The sequence below is a fragment of the Phaseolus vulgaris genome, chromosome 8 (assembly GCF_000499845.2).
Source record: "Phaseolus vulgaris cultivar G19833 chromosome 8, P. vulgaris v2.0, whole genome shotgun sequence".
Classification (NCBI taxonomy): domain Eukaryota; kingdom Viridiplantae; phylum Streptophyta; class Magnoliopsida; order Fabales; family Fabaceae; genus Phaseolus; species Phaseolus vulgaris.
In genome coordinates this window covers 3,908,329-3,924,621 of record NC_023752.2, presented here as the reverse complement: position 1 = coordinate 3,924,621, position 16,293 = coordinate 3,908,329, and the positions used below count along the sequence as shown (strand labels likewise).

The 16,293-nt window shown below is 34.8% G+C and overlaps 1 protein-coding gene across 4 annotated transcripts; it reads right to left on the bottom strand.

Moving 5' to 3' along the window:
* Positions 1-979: 979 nt before the first annotated feature.
* On the bottom strand, positions 980-15,792 carry LOC137826592 (protein ARABIDILLO 1-like). Of its 4 annotated transcripts, none has more exons than XM_068632607.1 (13): positions 15,373-15,792; positions 13,733-15,096; positions 13,387-13,545; positions 13,212-13,292; positions 12,950-13,081; positions 10,793-10,920; positions 10,203-10,290; positions 9,737-9,831; positions 7,435-7,498; positions 3,070-3,245; positions 2,545-2,763; positions 1,674-1,758; positions 980-1,586 (listed from the first exon to the last, which is right to left on the bottom strand). In XM_068632607.1, exons 2-13 carry the CDS (start codon positions 15,038-15,040, stop codon positions 1,410-1,412), a joined length of 2,712 nt encoding a protein of 903 aa, XP_068488708.1. In that variant the 5' UTR covers positions 15,041-15,096; positions 15,373-15,792; the 3' UTR covers positions 980-1,409. The 4 variants fall into 4 exon arrangements, with proteins under 4 accessions (XP_068488708.1, XP_068488707.1, XP_068488709.1 ...); XM_068632606.1 differs by having other exon boundaries at positions 2,522-2,763; positions 15,549-15,737; XM_068632608.1 differs by having other exon boundaries at positions 15,549-15,737.
* Positions 15,793-16,293: the final 501 nt, after the last annotated feature.

The following is a 16,293-nucleotide window of genomic DNA, read 5'->3' as shown; positions in this document are numbered from 1 at the left end:
ACAAATTTATCCCTTTAAATAGTGGAGTTTATCTTATGATATAATACATAATATCATACGATTATGCATTAGAAAAACAACAATTGCAGATACTTTATGTTCTGTAGTGAAAAAGAATAATTGTATTAATTTTCTGTTAAATATAATTTTATTAATGTATTTGATAAGACTACTAATTTAAATAATAGTTTATTTGACTAATTTATAAGCTAATTTTACTAATACAAATATTTAGTAACATACATCAAAATGTTTTATTTTAAAAATTTCTAACTTGTAAACTAGAAGGGTACTTTAATTTCTTTCTATCCATTTTTTTCAATGTTTCATTACACAATATTACATGAAAATTACTTATAATTAAAATTATAAAAAAAAATCAATATAACAATAATTAAATTTAAGAAATATAAAAATAATTCATTAGATCATCTAGTTTAAATAAAATGAACTTGTCCAAACCAAATTAGACATACACAACTTTCAAAAATAAATAGAAACATTAAAAAAAAGTTTAATAAAAATTCAAACTTTTTTGAAATACCTCAAATTACAATTACAAAATATATCTTTAAATTGAAAAAAAAAATATTTATATAATAAAACTTATGTTTATTTATCATTTTACAATTTTCAACTAACCTAAATAAATACTTACAATCCGAATAAATTAGTTTATGACTTCAGCTAATTTTGCCGAAAACACCCATGATCTAATTTTAGTCATCATTTTATGTAAAAAATTAAGAAAAAATTAAACGTTAAAAATATTAATACCAGATAATAAACAATTTTTATAAGGAACTTTTTCTGACTATGTTTTATATGTGAAAAATATATCACATGTGATGCTTTTTATGTGGTTTAAGAAAGTAAAAAGCACGTACAATATTTTCATGAGTCAATAGAAAATTCATTTCTAAAGCTTCTTTCTTAACAACTCTATAGACTAAATGTATATTGCAAATGAAGGAGGAAATGAGATCATAAATGTATTCCACTGAGATTCTATATATTTCAAGGTGGTAGCTGAAGCGAATGGAAACTCTAACAAGTCTCTCAAAAATAGCTCTAAAAATATAATTATACAGAATACTTAAGAATAATACAAAGGAAAAAACACATCAAGGCAATGAAATTTATGTCAATGTGCCTATCTGTTGCAGCCTTGATATGAAAAGATTGATACAAGAGGGAAGAAATACATCTCAAAACAAGAACTGGTTTCTAAGCAGTTCCAAAGATGATGAAAAATAAGAACCAGTTAATGTATGACTTGCTTCACATCACATGCATCACGTTCACCTTGTAGTGTTCTTATGACACATTGAGCAGTTTGTTCACATGTGAAATACTACCAAGTCCAAAATGATTTGAGAAAGAGGACTGTAAACAACAAATGAACTGATCTACACTGTGTGCTCTATCAGATGATACTCAAGATTGCGGAGAACAATTCGGGCAAAGATTTTTGCTTCAAGTGGGGCAGTTGCTGCTGCAGCCGCGCCACGCAGAATTCGCGGTGCCCCCAATTTCTGCATGAGGTCAGCATGGTGCATGGCATGTCGTCCACCAGGAATTGTAAACTGCAATGGAAAAATCAACACATAACAACGTCAGAATTCAAACTGAATATGGATAAAAAAAATTATGTTGCTACTTGCTATAGTTACCTGGAGAAGGGCAAATGCTGCACAAGCCTTGAGTATAGATGAGGGATTTCGTAGCATAGTGATGAATCTTCCAATTTCAGCACCACTGAGAAACAATAAAAATAAAATACGATAGATGTTCCAACATTAGTAACCATGGATAATCGATTGAAAAAAAAATGTTAATGCATGTAGAATGAACTCTAGAGCACAAGGTATACCATTAAACCCCAAAAAACGCAAAAATACAGAAACAAAGAGAAGAGAAAATATAATGAAGCTGTTCAGCCTCCATGCATGGAGGTATATTATGCATCTACGACAGATGCACAATAAAATCTATAAACACAATCAATCCCATAACAAAACCTGGCAGCATTACACCACAAGCGGCACACAAGCCACAAAAAATTGACCTAGCTTTTACATGGTTAAACACGATGAAAGTAGGATTTAAATAGCATATGCATATTAACTGTCATAATAATTGTGCGTGAATAAATATTTTGTAACTTCAGTCTTACGGTCCATGAATTAGACATTTATGAGACTTCTTAGTCAAGCATTGTCGCTGAGTAAAAAATTCACTCTGAAATAAGAAAGAAAGATAACACATACTAAGGGGTAGTTTTTATCACTTCACTTAATATTCACTATACCTATATATGCCCATACTAAATATATAAGCTGAATGAATGCCGATAAATGAAGAAAAGTGTTAAAAACTTAAAATTGTAGGCACTACTGCAACATAAAATTGATGCAAAACAAAGAATACCAGAGAAGCAAGCAGCTGACGATGACTTTATATCATCAGAAAACAGGACCATACATGAGGTAATAAGGTACAACGAAGGGCAACTTTTTACATGGTATAAGGAGGAAAGGAAACCTGCATCTTAGATGTCCTGCTTCTTGAATACGAGCACCTTCAGTAACCTGTGCTAATGCTGCAGGGGCAGATGATGCAGCAGCAGCCGCAAATGCTTGTGGATCAGAGAACATAAGAACAAAAGCTTCAATGTGTTTCAAAGCCATCCTTCTGGCTCCATCCAAACTCACACTCTTAGAAGTACTTTCAGATGGAATGCCTGGTGCATATTCATCCATCCTGCAAAACATGTCATGATGCTCAAATATTATGCATAAAAAGATCTCTCATAGCAAGTTTCACTGGTTAAGCGATTATTTTACCACAGTAAAGTCATTTTCATTTTTTCCATACATTCATACTATAATATACAGAACAAATCAAATTTGAACAGAAACAGAGTAAACAAAAGATCCACCATCTCTCCAAATAATATGAATGAACAAACTTCACTAAAGGACATTAACCAAATAAAAAGATTAGGAATTGTAAAAAACAAAAATAAAGGGTGACAGGGACATAGCTGATTTTAATCAAATTAATTACCTCCCGTCAAACATGTAAGCCAATGCCAACGCAGCCATGAAGCGTGCCATTTTTGATACTGATGAGGAACAGAGATCAACAAGTGCAGATACTCCACCTTCCTCTACTATTCGTAGAGCATTACTAGCATTGAAAGCAAGATTCCATAGTGCCCCTGCGGCAGTTTCATGAACATCCTGAAAGTGGAAAGTAATTTGGAATTTAATCAGGATTTTACATATATAAATAGATAAAGATTTTAAAAAAATACGGACAAAAAGTATATAAATGCTTGTAGGATGATAAATACTTGTGGGCAAAGTATTAAGGAGCCAAAACTTATAGACAACAAAGTACTGCCCACAAGAGGCTAAGATATAAACAATGAAAGCTTAAAAACAAGAATACCAGATATTCATTTGGATGTCCATAATGCATTAAATTATGCACAAGCCGCAAGGAGGCTTTCAGCCAATGATTACTTATGACTTGTATACTTAGATTATAAATGTATGGAACCAAAGTCGTTAGTTATTACTCTTTTTATCATCTGATTCATATGAGAAAAAGGTTTTATGTAGTGAGAATTTCAAAACTACAGTTGTACGACTAATAAACCATTTCTGTATCTTTGCCAACAACTTACTTAGGATTGTTGGATCATGACAAGGTTCCAGAAAATCTATGACCAAGTAATATCGAGTTCAATTCTTGTGAAACTTACTTAGTCTCCATTTTTTATCCTTTTTTGTAAGTAATTGGACACTGGCTACTCTCACCTAATTATGCCACTAATCTCCATTACTTTTATCTAATCATTGAACAGGAAGCACTTGGGTCAAGCAAAGCAAGATTGGAATCTATGGAAGTGTAGATAGAATGTCAAATTTAGAACACCCAAAAGATTACCTGCAACAGCACCACTTGAACCATGTCCAACACCATGAAGGCAGAGAGGAAAATTGGCACCAAGGTTGGGCGCCACTGACCTCAAGCTGGGCATCGCTTGGATCTAAGTACATGCGTCCAACGTGGGATGACTCACGTTGAGCACCAGTCGAATAGAGAGCTAGTTTCTTCCATCTAAGTGCACACGCACACCATATAACAAGTGGTGTTGGGCGCCATGCTTGCTGACACAGCACCCTTAGCTAATTTATGCCTGTTTCTTCGAGAGTACGAGGACAAACTTGCAGGAAGTGAAAGGAGGCCTTTTTGGAAGATTTGTGAGCTCTAAATAGGGTTTCCTTGAAGACCTCCTTGGATCTCCATCTTTGTCCACTATCTTTCCTCTTTGTGCTCTTCATAGCAATGAAAAGCTAAACCCATTTTGTTGTTAGATGTAACCAACTAAACTTTCATGTAGTTGGTATCGTTTATATTTATATATGTCTTTCCATTCAATGTTAGAATTTTGTTTCTATGCTTAATGCTTGTTGTGCTTTGATCATCCATAGCTTGATATTTAATTCATTAGGTATTGGAAGATATCTTTGGCAATCTAAAATCAAAGCAAAATACCTAATGAAGCTTGTATCTAGGAATGGAACTAGACTCATTAGTTGTCTTAAACCCTTGTTGTGAAAGCAAGTTTGCTTATTAAGTGCTCATGGAATTGACTCTTAAAGAAACGTAGACTCATTCTACTAAGAAATTAGGGTTTGAGTAAACTTGTGGTTGACTTTAGCATTAAATTGGAAAGAAGTTGAGTGGTTATATGTCGGGTTTGGTGCAGTCTAACCCTAACAATAACCTATCATATATATACTTATCTATTTTGCCTTCTAAGTGTTTGACAAAATCCCAAAGAGTTTTATTTTTTTTGCAAGAGTTTTAATTTCTTAAACATCAAACACAATTTATGAACAATAATTACTTATTACTTCCTATTGTGCCATTGGTATACTTGTCATTGAACAAATCTAGCTAACACTACCTATTGCATGTAGATAAAAAAACAATAGAAAGAGGTTAAACGATGATAGCTTAGAATATTATAAATAGGATGAGGATTGCGTGTAGAGCAAGTACCTTTTCAAATAGCAATAGGCAAATGGAATCCTCATTATTAGGAGACGTACTATGGAACAACAATGGTGAAGGACTGGACTCGCCATGTGATATTGGACCAATCATTGGAGACTTTGGGAGGTGAAAAGAGGAGAATATGGCCTAGGTGAATCGGGTTGATGAGAAGGATTTTAGTTATTAGGAGATGTTGAACAGTGTTAGGAGTAGGATACACAAAGGGCTCACATAAAGGCATAGACAAGACCTGTTAGACAAAGTTAACATCTTGCATGGAGGAAGAGAAGAAATGAGTTTCTTCAAAAAAGGTGACACTTGCATACATGTAATATCGTTTAGTGTCACATCAATACCTTTTTTTGAAGATGAGAATATCCTAAAAAGACACATTGTATAGCTTGAGCTATCCAAACCTAGAGACCCATCATGTACAAAACATAGACAACCAAAGACTCGAGGAGAAATGTGAAATTGAGGTTCATTTGGAAACACAATCGAATATGGAACTTTAGTGTCCAAAGAAGAAGAGGGCATTAAGAATGACATATCCCAGTGATGGATAGGTACATTGGCACCAAGCAACAAAGTATGAGGAGTTCAACTAAGTATCTATTCTTTTTCTCTGCAATACCATTTTGTTTAAGCGTATGAGAACAAGTGGACGGGTGTAAAATGTTATGTGAGTTTAAAAGAGTGAAAAAAACCAAAAGAAAAGTATTATTTGGCCTTATCACTCCTTAAGATCTTTATCACTAGGCCAAATTAGTTCTTGATTTTATTAAGGAAAGACACAAAAATATCATAATGAATTATAGAAAAGACAGAGTGATGCATCTTGATTTAGTTCTTTTTGGAAAAGAACACTAAATATGTTTTCCTAATTGACATGACTCACATTCTAAGACTTGGAGTTTGCTAAGGGCGGAAATCATCCCTTTTACTTTTGATAAATGTTGACTAACTAGTGAAAGGTTGTGCTTGGCAGTCGGACTTCAAACTAAAATATTCTTGTTATTCTTCATTAGAAAAATGTGGTTCAACCTTATTAGATTGAAAGATGTTTGTTGTCTTGCTAGGAAAACCATGTAAGGAGAAGCATGTATTTTGAGTGTGGTCAATTCTATTACAAAAGAAACATTGAGGATGTTTGCACCCACTTTGAGTAAAGGAATACATATTGAAGGAAGAATTCACCAACAATCAAAATTTCAGCAACAATCTACACTCCACAACTAGTTCCAACTGTAAAAGTTAAATAGTGGTGGAGGAAGAGTATGAGAGAGAGAGGGGAGAGAGGAACCTCTCAACCAAAGCTAAAACCGGAGAAACAAGGGTCAAAACAAGGACAGGGAGGTCTGACAAGCCTTGTGGAGAAGACGCGGAGTTGTTCCGATGACAGGAAGGTGACATGTGACCTTCATGCCTTGAGTTACAGCAGGCGATGTGTGGCGTAAAACCATTAGACATGACCAGGTGAGTTAGACGTTGCACGGCGAGACACACTAGATCCAGTGATCGTAAAAAAAAAAGTGGTCGGCGACGGCGAACAGTGAGAAAATGTGATGTATTCACTGTACCTCAATGAGACGAACCAAACATGGTGTTTATCATCACAAAACAATGACTAGGGAGAGACAACAATAGTGGATGATGATGGTGATCGATGGTGGACAACCGCAAAACTAGTAGAGTGGGCGATCCCGCTCTAATGCCAACTTAAGACTAAAAATATGATAAAAAGAGCTTAAGAGATTGATTATCTCTCAACTGATCTTTGTTATTTATAGAAGAAAATTACACAAAGAACACCATAAGGTACAAGAAATTAATGCTAATAAGTAAACAGTTCATATAGCAGATTTCCAATACAACTACTTTCTACCTACCCTACCTATTCTAAAAAGAAGGAATGTTAGTTGTAATATAAAAATTATTCATGTGTCTTCAATTAACAACTTAAGCTCTTTGGGATTGTTAGCTCATAAAAACAACGACTAAAGTAAAAAATTTACCATATCATAACCTAAAGTTACTTTATTAAAAACTAAAACAGCCCAGTAGCTAGCAACAAATATTAGTTGTTCTGTTTATCCACCTGCTTAACCCAAACAACATGTGCAGTATGAATTTATATGAAATAATATTGATAGAACCCAAAAGTGAAAAGCTTATGGAACCCCACCAATATAATTGCAAACAGCTACCCTAAAGCAACTTAAAAGACTAAAATAATAACAACACCAACAAAGAACTAGTTGATCCACCAAAATGGGATAATGTTTTGGCATTGTTATATACTTGCCTAGCATTGATTAATAAACATATACATAAACATCAAACATACAGGTAAAAAGTTACCTCTGCTTCAGACCGTGCAAGTGCAATCAGAGGTGCAACGCCCCCTTCTCGTCCAATGGCAACACTAAGCAAACAAAAACCAACATCAATGAATACAAGCATAATTGAAATTTAAATCCATATATAATGACAAATTTTTTAACCAAATTTAAATCCATATATTAGTCAAAGAAAAGAAACAAAAAGTTAAAAATCTTGCATTACAAGCAAAAAATGTTTTAGAAGACATTAACAAGGATTAAAACCATACAAAGGGCACATTGAACTAAAAAATCATTTATTTAATTGGTGAAAACCAGAACAGGTCTTCTAATTCGTCTTCTGTTTTTGACAAAGTAGGTTGGAAACTATCTATGAAGCAGCTAAGAGGGTATATTAATATTTACACCATGAACAACAGAATAAATATAATGAATACACATGCTAATTACATATCCGACACTCCATTAACTTGGAGCATATATAATGAGCTCATTTGATAACCTCAGAGGAGATTTGATGAAGACATCCATAATTGATCATCAGATACAAGTCTAGCGGTGTGGTGATATCACCTGATAGGATATATTCCTCAATGAATTGAAAGTTAACATCAATATGTTCAGTCCTTTGACAAAATAAAAGCTTGGAAGCAATATCTAAAGCCACTTGATTGTCACATATAAGCATGATTAATTATTAAAAAAAACAGAAAAAATATAATTTATTTATGTACTATTAATAATGTTTGGGTTGGAAAGTGACCAATTTAAGGTTCAGGCCAAATATCCATTCTGACCCAAAAAACAATACCCTGACCCCAAAAGTAAAAGAAAGTGAAAAACCCTAGTCTCTTTGGTCCATCAGCCAACATCTTTCAAAGAGAGTCTTTTGCCTAATCTCTTTCTAATCAACACTATCTGCACCTCCAGAATCACAAGAAATCCTAATGTCTCACTTTCACTATTTCTACATTGTGAAAAGATCTTTGCCTTCACAAAAGTTGTAGAACGTCTTGCCAAAAAAATAAAATCGTCCTTTCCATCATGACAACAAACCAGCACCTCCCACCGTTTTGCATGACCTTGGTTTGAAATTTGCAACACGCCTCAAAAAATTGTAGCTTCAATGGCATGATTAACTAAGTTTCTCGTTTCCTTATTTTAATTTAGTTTTCTTACATTTTGATCATAATATTCAGTTTCCTTAGATAGCTTGATCATAATCCCTAAAATTTAGGGATTGATTTAGATTTTGTGCATATAAATAATTGTACAAACAAATCACTAAATATACAAGAGAAATCATTCCTTCCATCATTGGCATCATTCATGAATTAAGGTTTTAGTTTCGCTGCATAAGGCTCTCAAAACTCCTTTTTTTCTGTTTTTTCTTTTTCTATTCTATTCTCTTCTTCACATTGACTAGAAATAGAGCTTTGAGGAGCTAAGTTAGGCTCAAACCCACATTCTAAGGTATATCATATCCTACATATATTAAAAAGGGTCACTTACCAACTTACCAAACAATTATTCACACACCAATCCAATAGTATTGGGCTCGAGGTGTATTTAGGAAATAGCAAGTCCAACATTGACTAGAGATATTATCTAAAGACAGTAGTACATAAGTAAATGAAAATTCTCAAAAGTCAGTTTTGTGGGGTGGAGTTAAACTCTAACCCACATTCCAAGAACGACATGCCTCAACTGATCATATTTCTTTGCACAGTATTTTTCCGCCTTTTGCCAATAATGGCTGTTCTACAAGACTTGGTTATGTTTATTAGGACAATATTTGCCCCTGTCCTTAGTGATGAAACATTGATGATGTAAGCTTCTAGTTTAGGAGGTTTAGCATTGACATCATTGCAGTTAGTATCACAATAATCACGATACAATTTAAGTTTATGAATGGAGATAAGATTACAAATATTGGGATTCAAAAAGAAGGTTAGAAGATTCCAAAACTCGGTATCACTTTTATAAATTAAAAAGAGAAGACCTTTGTCAAAAAGCACTCAAGAAAAATATAAAAAGGACCCACGAAGAATCCTCTCAAACCAAAAGGAGATAAAAAATGAAAGGGAGCACAAGAAAGCAAGAGAGCCAATACAAAAGAAAACAACTAAATCCAAAAATTAATAAACAGATACTACTCTGAAACCTGAAATAATGAAAGCAATCAATACTAAAAAGAGAAATATGATTTTAAGTCGACAAATGTTTGTACCCCGATACTACATCAGATATGACGAATTCTGCACAAGTCTTAAGAAACAAGATTCAGAGAGATCAAATACAAACTGAACTCTTAGAAGTACCTATTAATTTCCGAAACTGACAATCCCCACAGAGCTCCAGCAGCCCTCTCTTGAAGTCCAGGGGAGGCATTAGCACAAGCTTGGGCAAGAGCAACCTATAGAAACCACAATGTAAATGTAAATGCATTATAGACTACTACAAAGTTACACAGTTACAGCTAACTGGAACTTAACAGACTATCATTAACAGTATAATATTATATCTCTAATATGGATGTTCTGCATATAGGATGTATTGTAGAAGAAAGTAATTTCACTCAACCAATTTCATTTCCCAGTCTCTCACCCTCTCTCCATTTCTCTCCCTCCCCCACTCTAAATTTAACAATGGTTTTAAAGTGCAGGTTTCTCCCTTATTTTCTGTCTCAGAATTGCATTTTCTTTGGGAATATTTCTTACCATCTCTTGTATCTTTTTTATTTCTATTTAATACTATATTTTTTTCTATTTAAAAGTAAAAGCTTACCAAGGCCTGAACTCCACCAGATGCGGCAATGGCTTCTCGATTTTTATCGTCAAATGACAAATTCCAAAGTGCACCAGCAGCCTCTTGCCTGTATAAATATCAAAGAGTTAAAGCAAAGTTACTGCAATAATATGTTTCAAGGTACAAGAACACAGGTCAAAGACAAAAAGCATCAAAGGTATATAAATTCTCCCACGAGCTTAAACTGTTGTATAAAACTGTATAAATGGTTTATGAAACCTATTTGTACAAGCAATGGCCATTTTCTTCAATCATATTGCGGTTCAGCTCATTGTTTGTGAAGTCCATACGGAAGTTACAGCTTCTAAGGCTAGTATTAGTTTAAGTGAGTTTATTTGTACCAAACTTTAGCAAGAGCATATTGAGTGATATAATTTATTAATGCAGGTGTTAAGTCAGTGTTGTGTCACAATTATTCAGAGTCTCATCTCATTACAAACATATTCACTTAGGTTCCCTCCATCTATCTTTTTCCTCTATTCCACCTAATCCCTATTTTTTTATCAAAAACATACAAAAAAGCAATATGGAAGTACAATATCACACACACACAACAAGTTGAAGATTACCTGACGCCCTCATGGGGAGAACGAGTAAGTTGAACAAGAGCCTCAAGAGCACCTGCTTCTTGTCCAACAGCAGCATTGTTACTGTTACTATCTCCATGAGCAGCTAAGTTAGCCAATGCACGTGCAGCCTGATATTTAACAGTAGTTATGTTAATCACCCCACACCAATGCACTTGCATCCCTTGTTGGAAAGTAAAAGATTTGAGAAAACATATAACAGATTCTGAATAATCAAATATTTAAGTTAAAAAATAATGCACATGCATCCGTATTTAATGTAAACAGGAAGAATTCATCGGAAATTATATAAAGCATCTCTTAGCTAGAGCATCATTAGCATTGTACATATTTGCAAGATCACAACTAACACATGCATGTCATCCCCCATGTGACACTAGTAGCACACAACCATTGACAAAAATAAGACACTGTAGACTACATCACCATCAAAACAGAAATGACATATCAAACTACTTATTTTCTCTCAATCTGTATAAATAAACTATATACCTCATTGAGGTATAACTTACAACAAATAACTACGTATGGAAATAGTGTATCCATGATTCTTGTTCCACTTATAAGTCTATCATCATTATCCAGAATAGGAAAGATATGACATTGTTATCGATCATGGTCATCAAACTCGAGTTTTAACTCATAAAAATGTACAAGTTCACAAATCCACAACCCATTTCATGTTAACTCACTTGTAGATTTGTTTTTTAGAGTGGGCTCGGAGGGATCATAGACTCAGGCGAACTCAGTCAAACCCCCAAGTTTGAGAGTTCAAGTGTCGTTTTTTTTTTACTATAAATGACATTGACGCCCCTTTGTGTCATTTTGGCATGCAAAAATGGAAGAAAGGGGAAGACCCACGATTAGGGTTCACCATCCATGTGCTGTTTCTCTTTGCTGTTGGTGTTGGAGCTACTCTTCTCATCATGCTTCCCATATCGCTGCCGGTGGCAATGCCCATCCTGACTCACATCTCACATTCCTTCCCTATTCACTATTTTTTTCTTTGTGCTGAGGCTCAATCTCAGCAGCGGCTATCTTCTCCCTACAGTCTTGTGGTTAGCAAAATTCTTGAAGCTCCATTTTCTCTATACAATTTGAAGATATTTCTCTTCTTTTAGTTATTAAATGTTATCATATTAAGAACCTGTCTTGTATGAACTTATGTTCTACTTGGTGTTGTCTGAACTTATTTAATAGGAATGAACTACTTGACTTGTTACTTTATCATTGAGGTTAAATATTTTGCATTATGGAATTAAAATTTTCAAAAGTTATTACATGTATTTTAATTATTTATATATTTAGTAAATTGGTGAGAGTTCATGATTGAAGTTTAGGAATCAAGTTTACAGACTTCTCACTGGTTTGCATAAACTCTAGATTTAAACAACCTTGTTATTAATGGAAGATGGCAGAAGGCAAAAATTCTGCCATACAAACATACCATTGTGGCCTATGGCGCTGCCATTGTGAGCCTCCCTTCACAAATTGCCTATGGTGGTTGGCAAAAAATCTGCCATGACTGCCATGGCACGAAAATTTAACACTGAGAAAAGATAGAGAATACAAGTCCAGAAATTGAAAAAAAAAAGGAATCTAGAATCAGACTGAAATTCTAGATGCCAGTAAACAACCTTGTAATGTGATGGCACCATCAATGTCAAAAGGATTTAGCCATTGCTAAGCCTTACAACTTCCAACTTAAGGACTCGGAGGTAAAAAATCAAATAATCCCACCGACAACACAATTTCATAGCCCCACCCCCCACCCCTTTGCAGGAGCAAAAAGGAAATAACAATTATTGTTGGAAAGCTGCCTCAATTATGGTCACTCCTAGCCCGCCTTAATTTCAGGCTCAAGGATGGTGTTTAGCCTTGCATTAACTTGAGATATGAATTAAAATAGAGCTAACAAAGTTTAGACAATCTTCAACTCACAAACCGATTTTATATAGTTAAATTAATCACTAATTCTAAGAATTACCAATCATGTATACAATCATAAAAGCATGTTTAAAATAACTACGATGAGATCCAATATTGAATTGACAGGTATTATCTACCAAATAAAACAGCTTCAAAGGTTTTTAGTAAGTGAATTGGATGGTACCCAAATACTAAAATGTGGGGGGCTACCTGCTCTTGCACTCCCTCAAATTTGCACTTACGTGCAAGCATCACCAGAGCATGTACACCTCCTGCCAGTGCAACCTCTGTACTACACTTGTCATCAGCTGCCAAATTAGCCAATGCACCAGCCGCCCGTTCCTGAAAAATTAAAACTATCTAATCAACCAACTGCCATACACGTTAGAAAACAGTAAATTAATATACTGAATATAAACGATATAATAAAAGTAACTTAACAAGCTCATAACACAAAACTAGAGAAACTTACTAAAACTCCATCTCCACTAGAGGACCACTTGAATATAAGATCAACTAAAGCTTGTATTCCCCCAGCTTCAGCAATAGAACCCTATGATGGAAGCCACTTAAGTTTATAATTTAAACTTTAAGCAGTAAATTTCAACAAATTAAAACTAAATAACATACAAAATCCAAATTCCAACCTTGTGCTCTTCTCCAACAGAGAGATTCCATAATCCTCCAGCAGCCTCTTCAGCCACCAGCTTGTTCATAGACCTAGCCAAACCAGCAAGAATCTCAATCCCACCTTCTTCTGCAACAGCTTTGGCCACATTGGCATTGACAGACAAATTTGCAATGGCCTACACAAATTTTGAAAATTTGGAGAAATAAGTCACATTGATTATGTTAGATTTTCTTAGCTCAAATTTATAGTGAAATATGCATCTTAAACACAAAATATCAAGACCGCCTCAACAAAATGTAAAAATCAAATTTTCTTACAGAAGTATGGGTAAAAATATTTAGACAAAAGGGAAGAAAGAGTACCTTAGCCGCCTCAGATTGAAGCCCTTCCCTCCAAGATTTTGCCAGGGCAAGTAGGAGGCGTATGCCTCCATCTCGCATAACTGCTTCAGCCCTTCCACAATCTATGCTAGCATTTTCGTCATCAATTACAACAAAAGTTGCAAGTCCTGTGGCTGCCCTCTCTTGAACATCCTCTTGAGAACTCTGCATTAGACTAAGCAAAAGTGCTCCACCTTGTTCAACCCAGAAATTATCAAGACCCTGCTGAGGACTCTCAGCAGAACGCAAAAGTGTGTGGGATAGCATCCACTCAAGCCACGGTATAATTTCATTAAGGTCCTTATCATTATTCTTTGAGGTCCTCCAGTCCAAAAACACATTCTTTCCTTTCTTTGTATTATCAAAAAATAAAGAAGCCAATCCTTTAAAAACATCAGTACGAAGGGAAACTAATAACTTGTTTTTATATTTACTAGCAGAAAAGCTAGTGTCTTCTTCAAGGACAGGACAATTCAGAGCAATCAAAACCCTCAAATTCTGTGATAAGGATAACATTCTGAAAACAGCTGATGGACCAATATCAGTTCTTGAAACATCTAACCCAATTAGGTTAGGAATTTTATGCCAAAGATGGGAAACCACTCCCCACTTCATACTTGATGTCCCCGCCACAGAAAGGAAACGAACTGATAACACATTTCCCAGTGCAACCTCGTCAACATTCAGACAGTCAATGAACCCAATATCAGTCAACTTAGAACAATGTTTAGCCAAAGTATTAATAGCATCAGCATTTACATCTCTGATGCCCGAGAGTCTAAGCTTATTCAAGTTAGGGCAGCAATGAGCTATTGCTTTAATAGCATCACTACTTATTCTCTCACAAAAATCTGGTCCAAGCTGAAGGCTCTCAAGTGACTCATGCCGAGCCACAATCACTGAAAGAGTTGCATCAGAAATCTTCCTGCAATAGTCACCGCTCAATTCACGCAAGTTCTTAGCTCGAAGATGAATTATTGCATCAGCAGACTCCGCCCCCCGAAACCTGAGCTTCTGTAGATGCACACACCTGGGAGCAAGTGATGAAGCCATGCCAGCATCAAACCTGTGCGAACGAAGATCCAGAGAAGTCCACAAACACGGGGAGCTACCAAGAGACCTCCATGTCTTACAAGTTGACGACAAGCTAGCTCGATCTCGGTAACTCAGACATGATAACAGCTGAATTACTGTGTCATCAGGCAAGCAGTTCCAATCAACAACTTCAGGGGAACTAGATTGCACTACATTCCCTTTGCTTTTCCTGGCTACCTTCCTCCTACGATTCATTGCTCAACAAAATCACACCAAAACCTTCAAACTTCAAACCCCAAATCCCCAAACCACTGCAAGAATTCACCAATACAACGGCCTCAGACACAAAAATCCAAAAACCATTGGAAAAGATAACACCAACCTCCAAAACACAATCACCCCTCCGCCCCCAAAAAACCCTAGTCTTCAACCAAAGTTAACAAATCAAAACAAGAAAACAAACAGACCTGAAACCCCACAACACAAAGCAACCCAGCCCTAGATGCCTAAAAACGGATAAAACCCAAAATTCATATGCAGGTAAGAGCACACAAAAAGAATAATGAAATGTTATTATTTTATCAAACCTGTGGACTCAGGGTATTTGGTCTTTGTTGGGTACACAAATCAGACACATTCAATAGAATTTGCAATGAAACCCATGAATGAAAAAGGAGTAAAGAATGAAGTTTGTTGAATGGGGTGCGGAGATAAAGATAGATAATTCATAGGGAAATCCAAGGGATGAGAAGGGTTGGCTTACATTAGAGGGTGGAAGAAAGCAAATGAGAAAGAAACAGAGACGGTTGATTAGGTTAAATAAAAGAGAAATGTGAGAGAAGACAATTCCAGCATTGGGGAAAAGGGATTGAAGGAAGAACGAAGGATGGGATGAGAAGAGAAGGAAGGAGAACAACAATGCTGTCAAACTACAACTCATAAAATCACCATCTTTTATATCCCTTCTTTCATAAATATTAATACCTTCCATCATAAATAAATTAACTATATCTTATTTCTTATTCCTCATTATTCATCTTCTCAAATTATATTCTAATGTTTTCAACAATATTCTAATACTTCTAATATCTTATATTATACCAAACTTTATTATTCTCCATGCATTATTATGGTGGATTAGCTTCTTAACTGTTACATTAATCTCAATACTTCACTCTACTCCAATTTTTTTCCAACTTCTTTCTTGTTAAACTCCTCCATGAGAATGAGAACATAGCCAAACATAATTTCTAAAAGTGTTACGCTATCAAAATTAATTTCTTAAATTACAATAAGAGTTTTTTTAAATTAATTTTCGGGATTCAAATTTAAAGATGAGTTTATAGATATTAAATCAATTTGATATTGAAAAAAAAAATTATAAATGTAGCAGCGCCACAGAGATTCAGTTTGGCACGCGCTAGGGCTGCTGTTTTGAAACATTAAACTGAATCAAACTTATACTTAACTGAATGACATTAAAAAATGTATTTATTTAAAATTTAAAT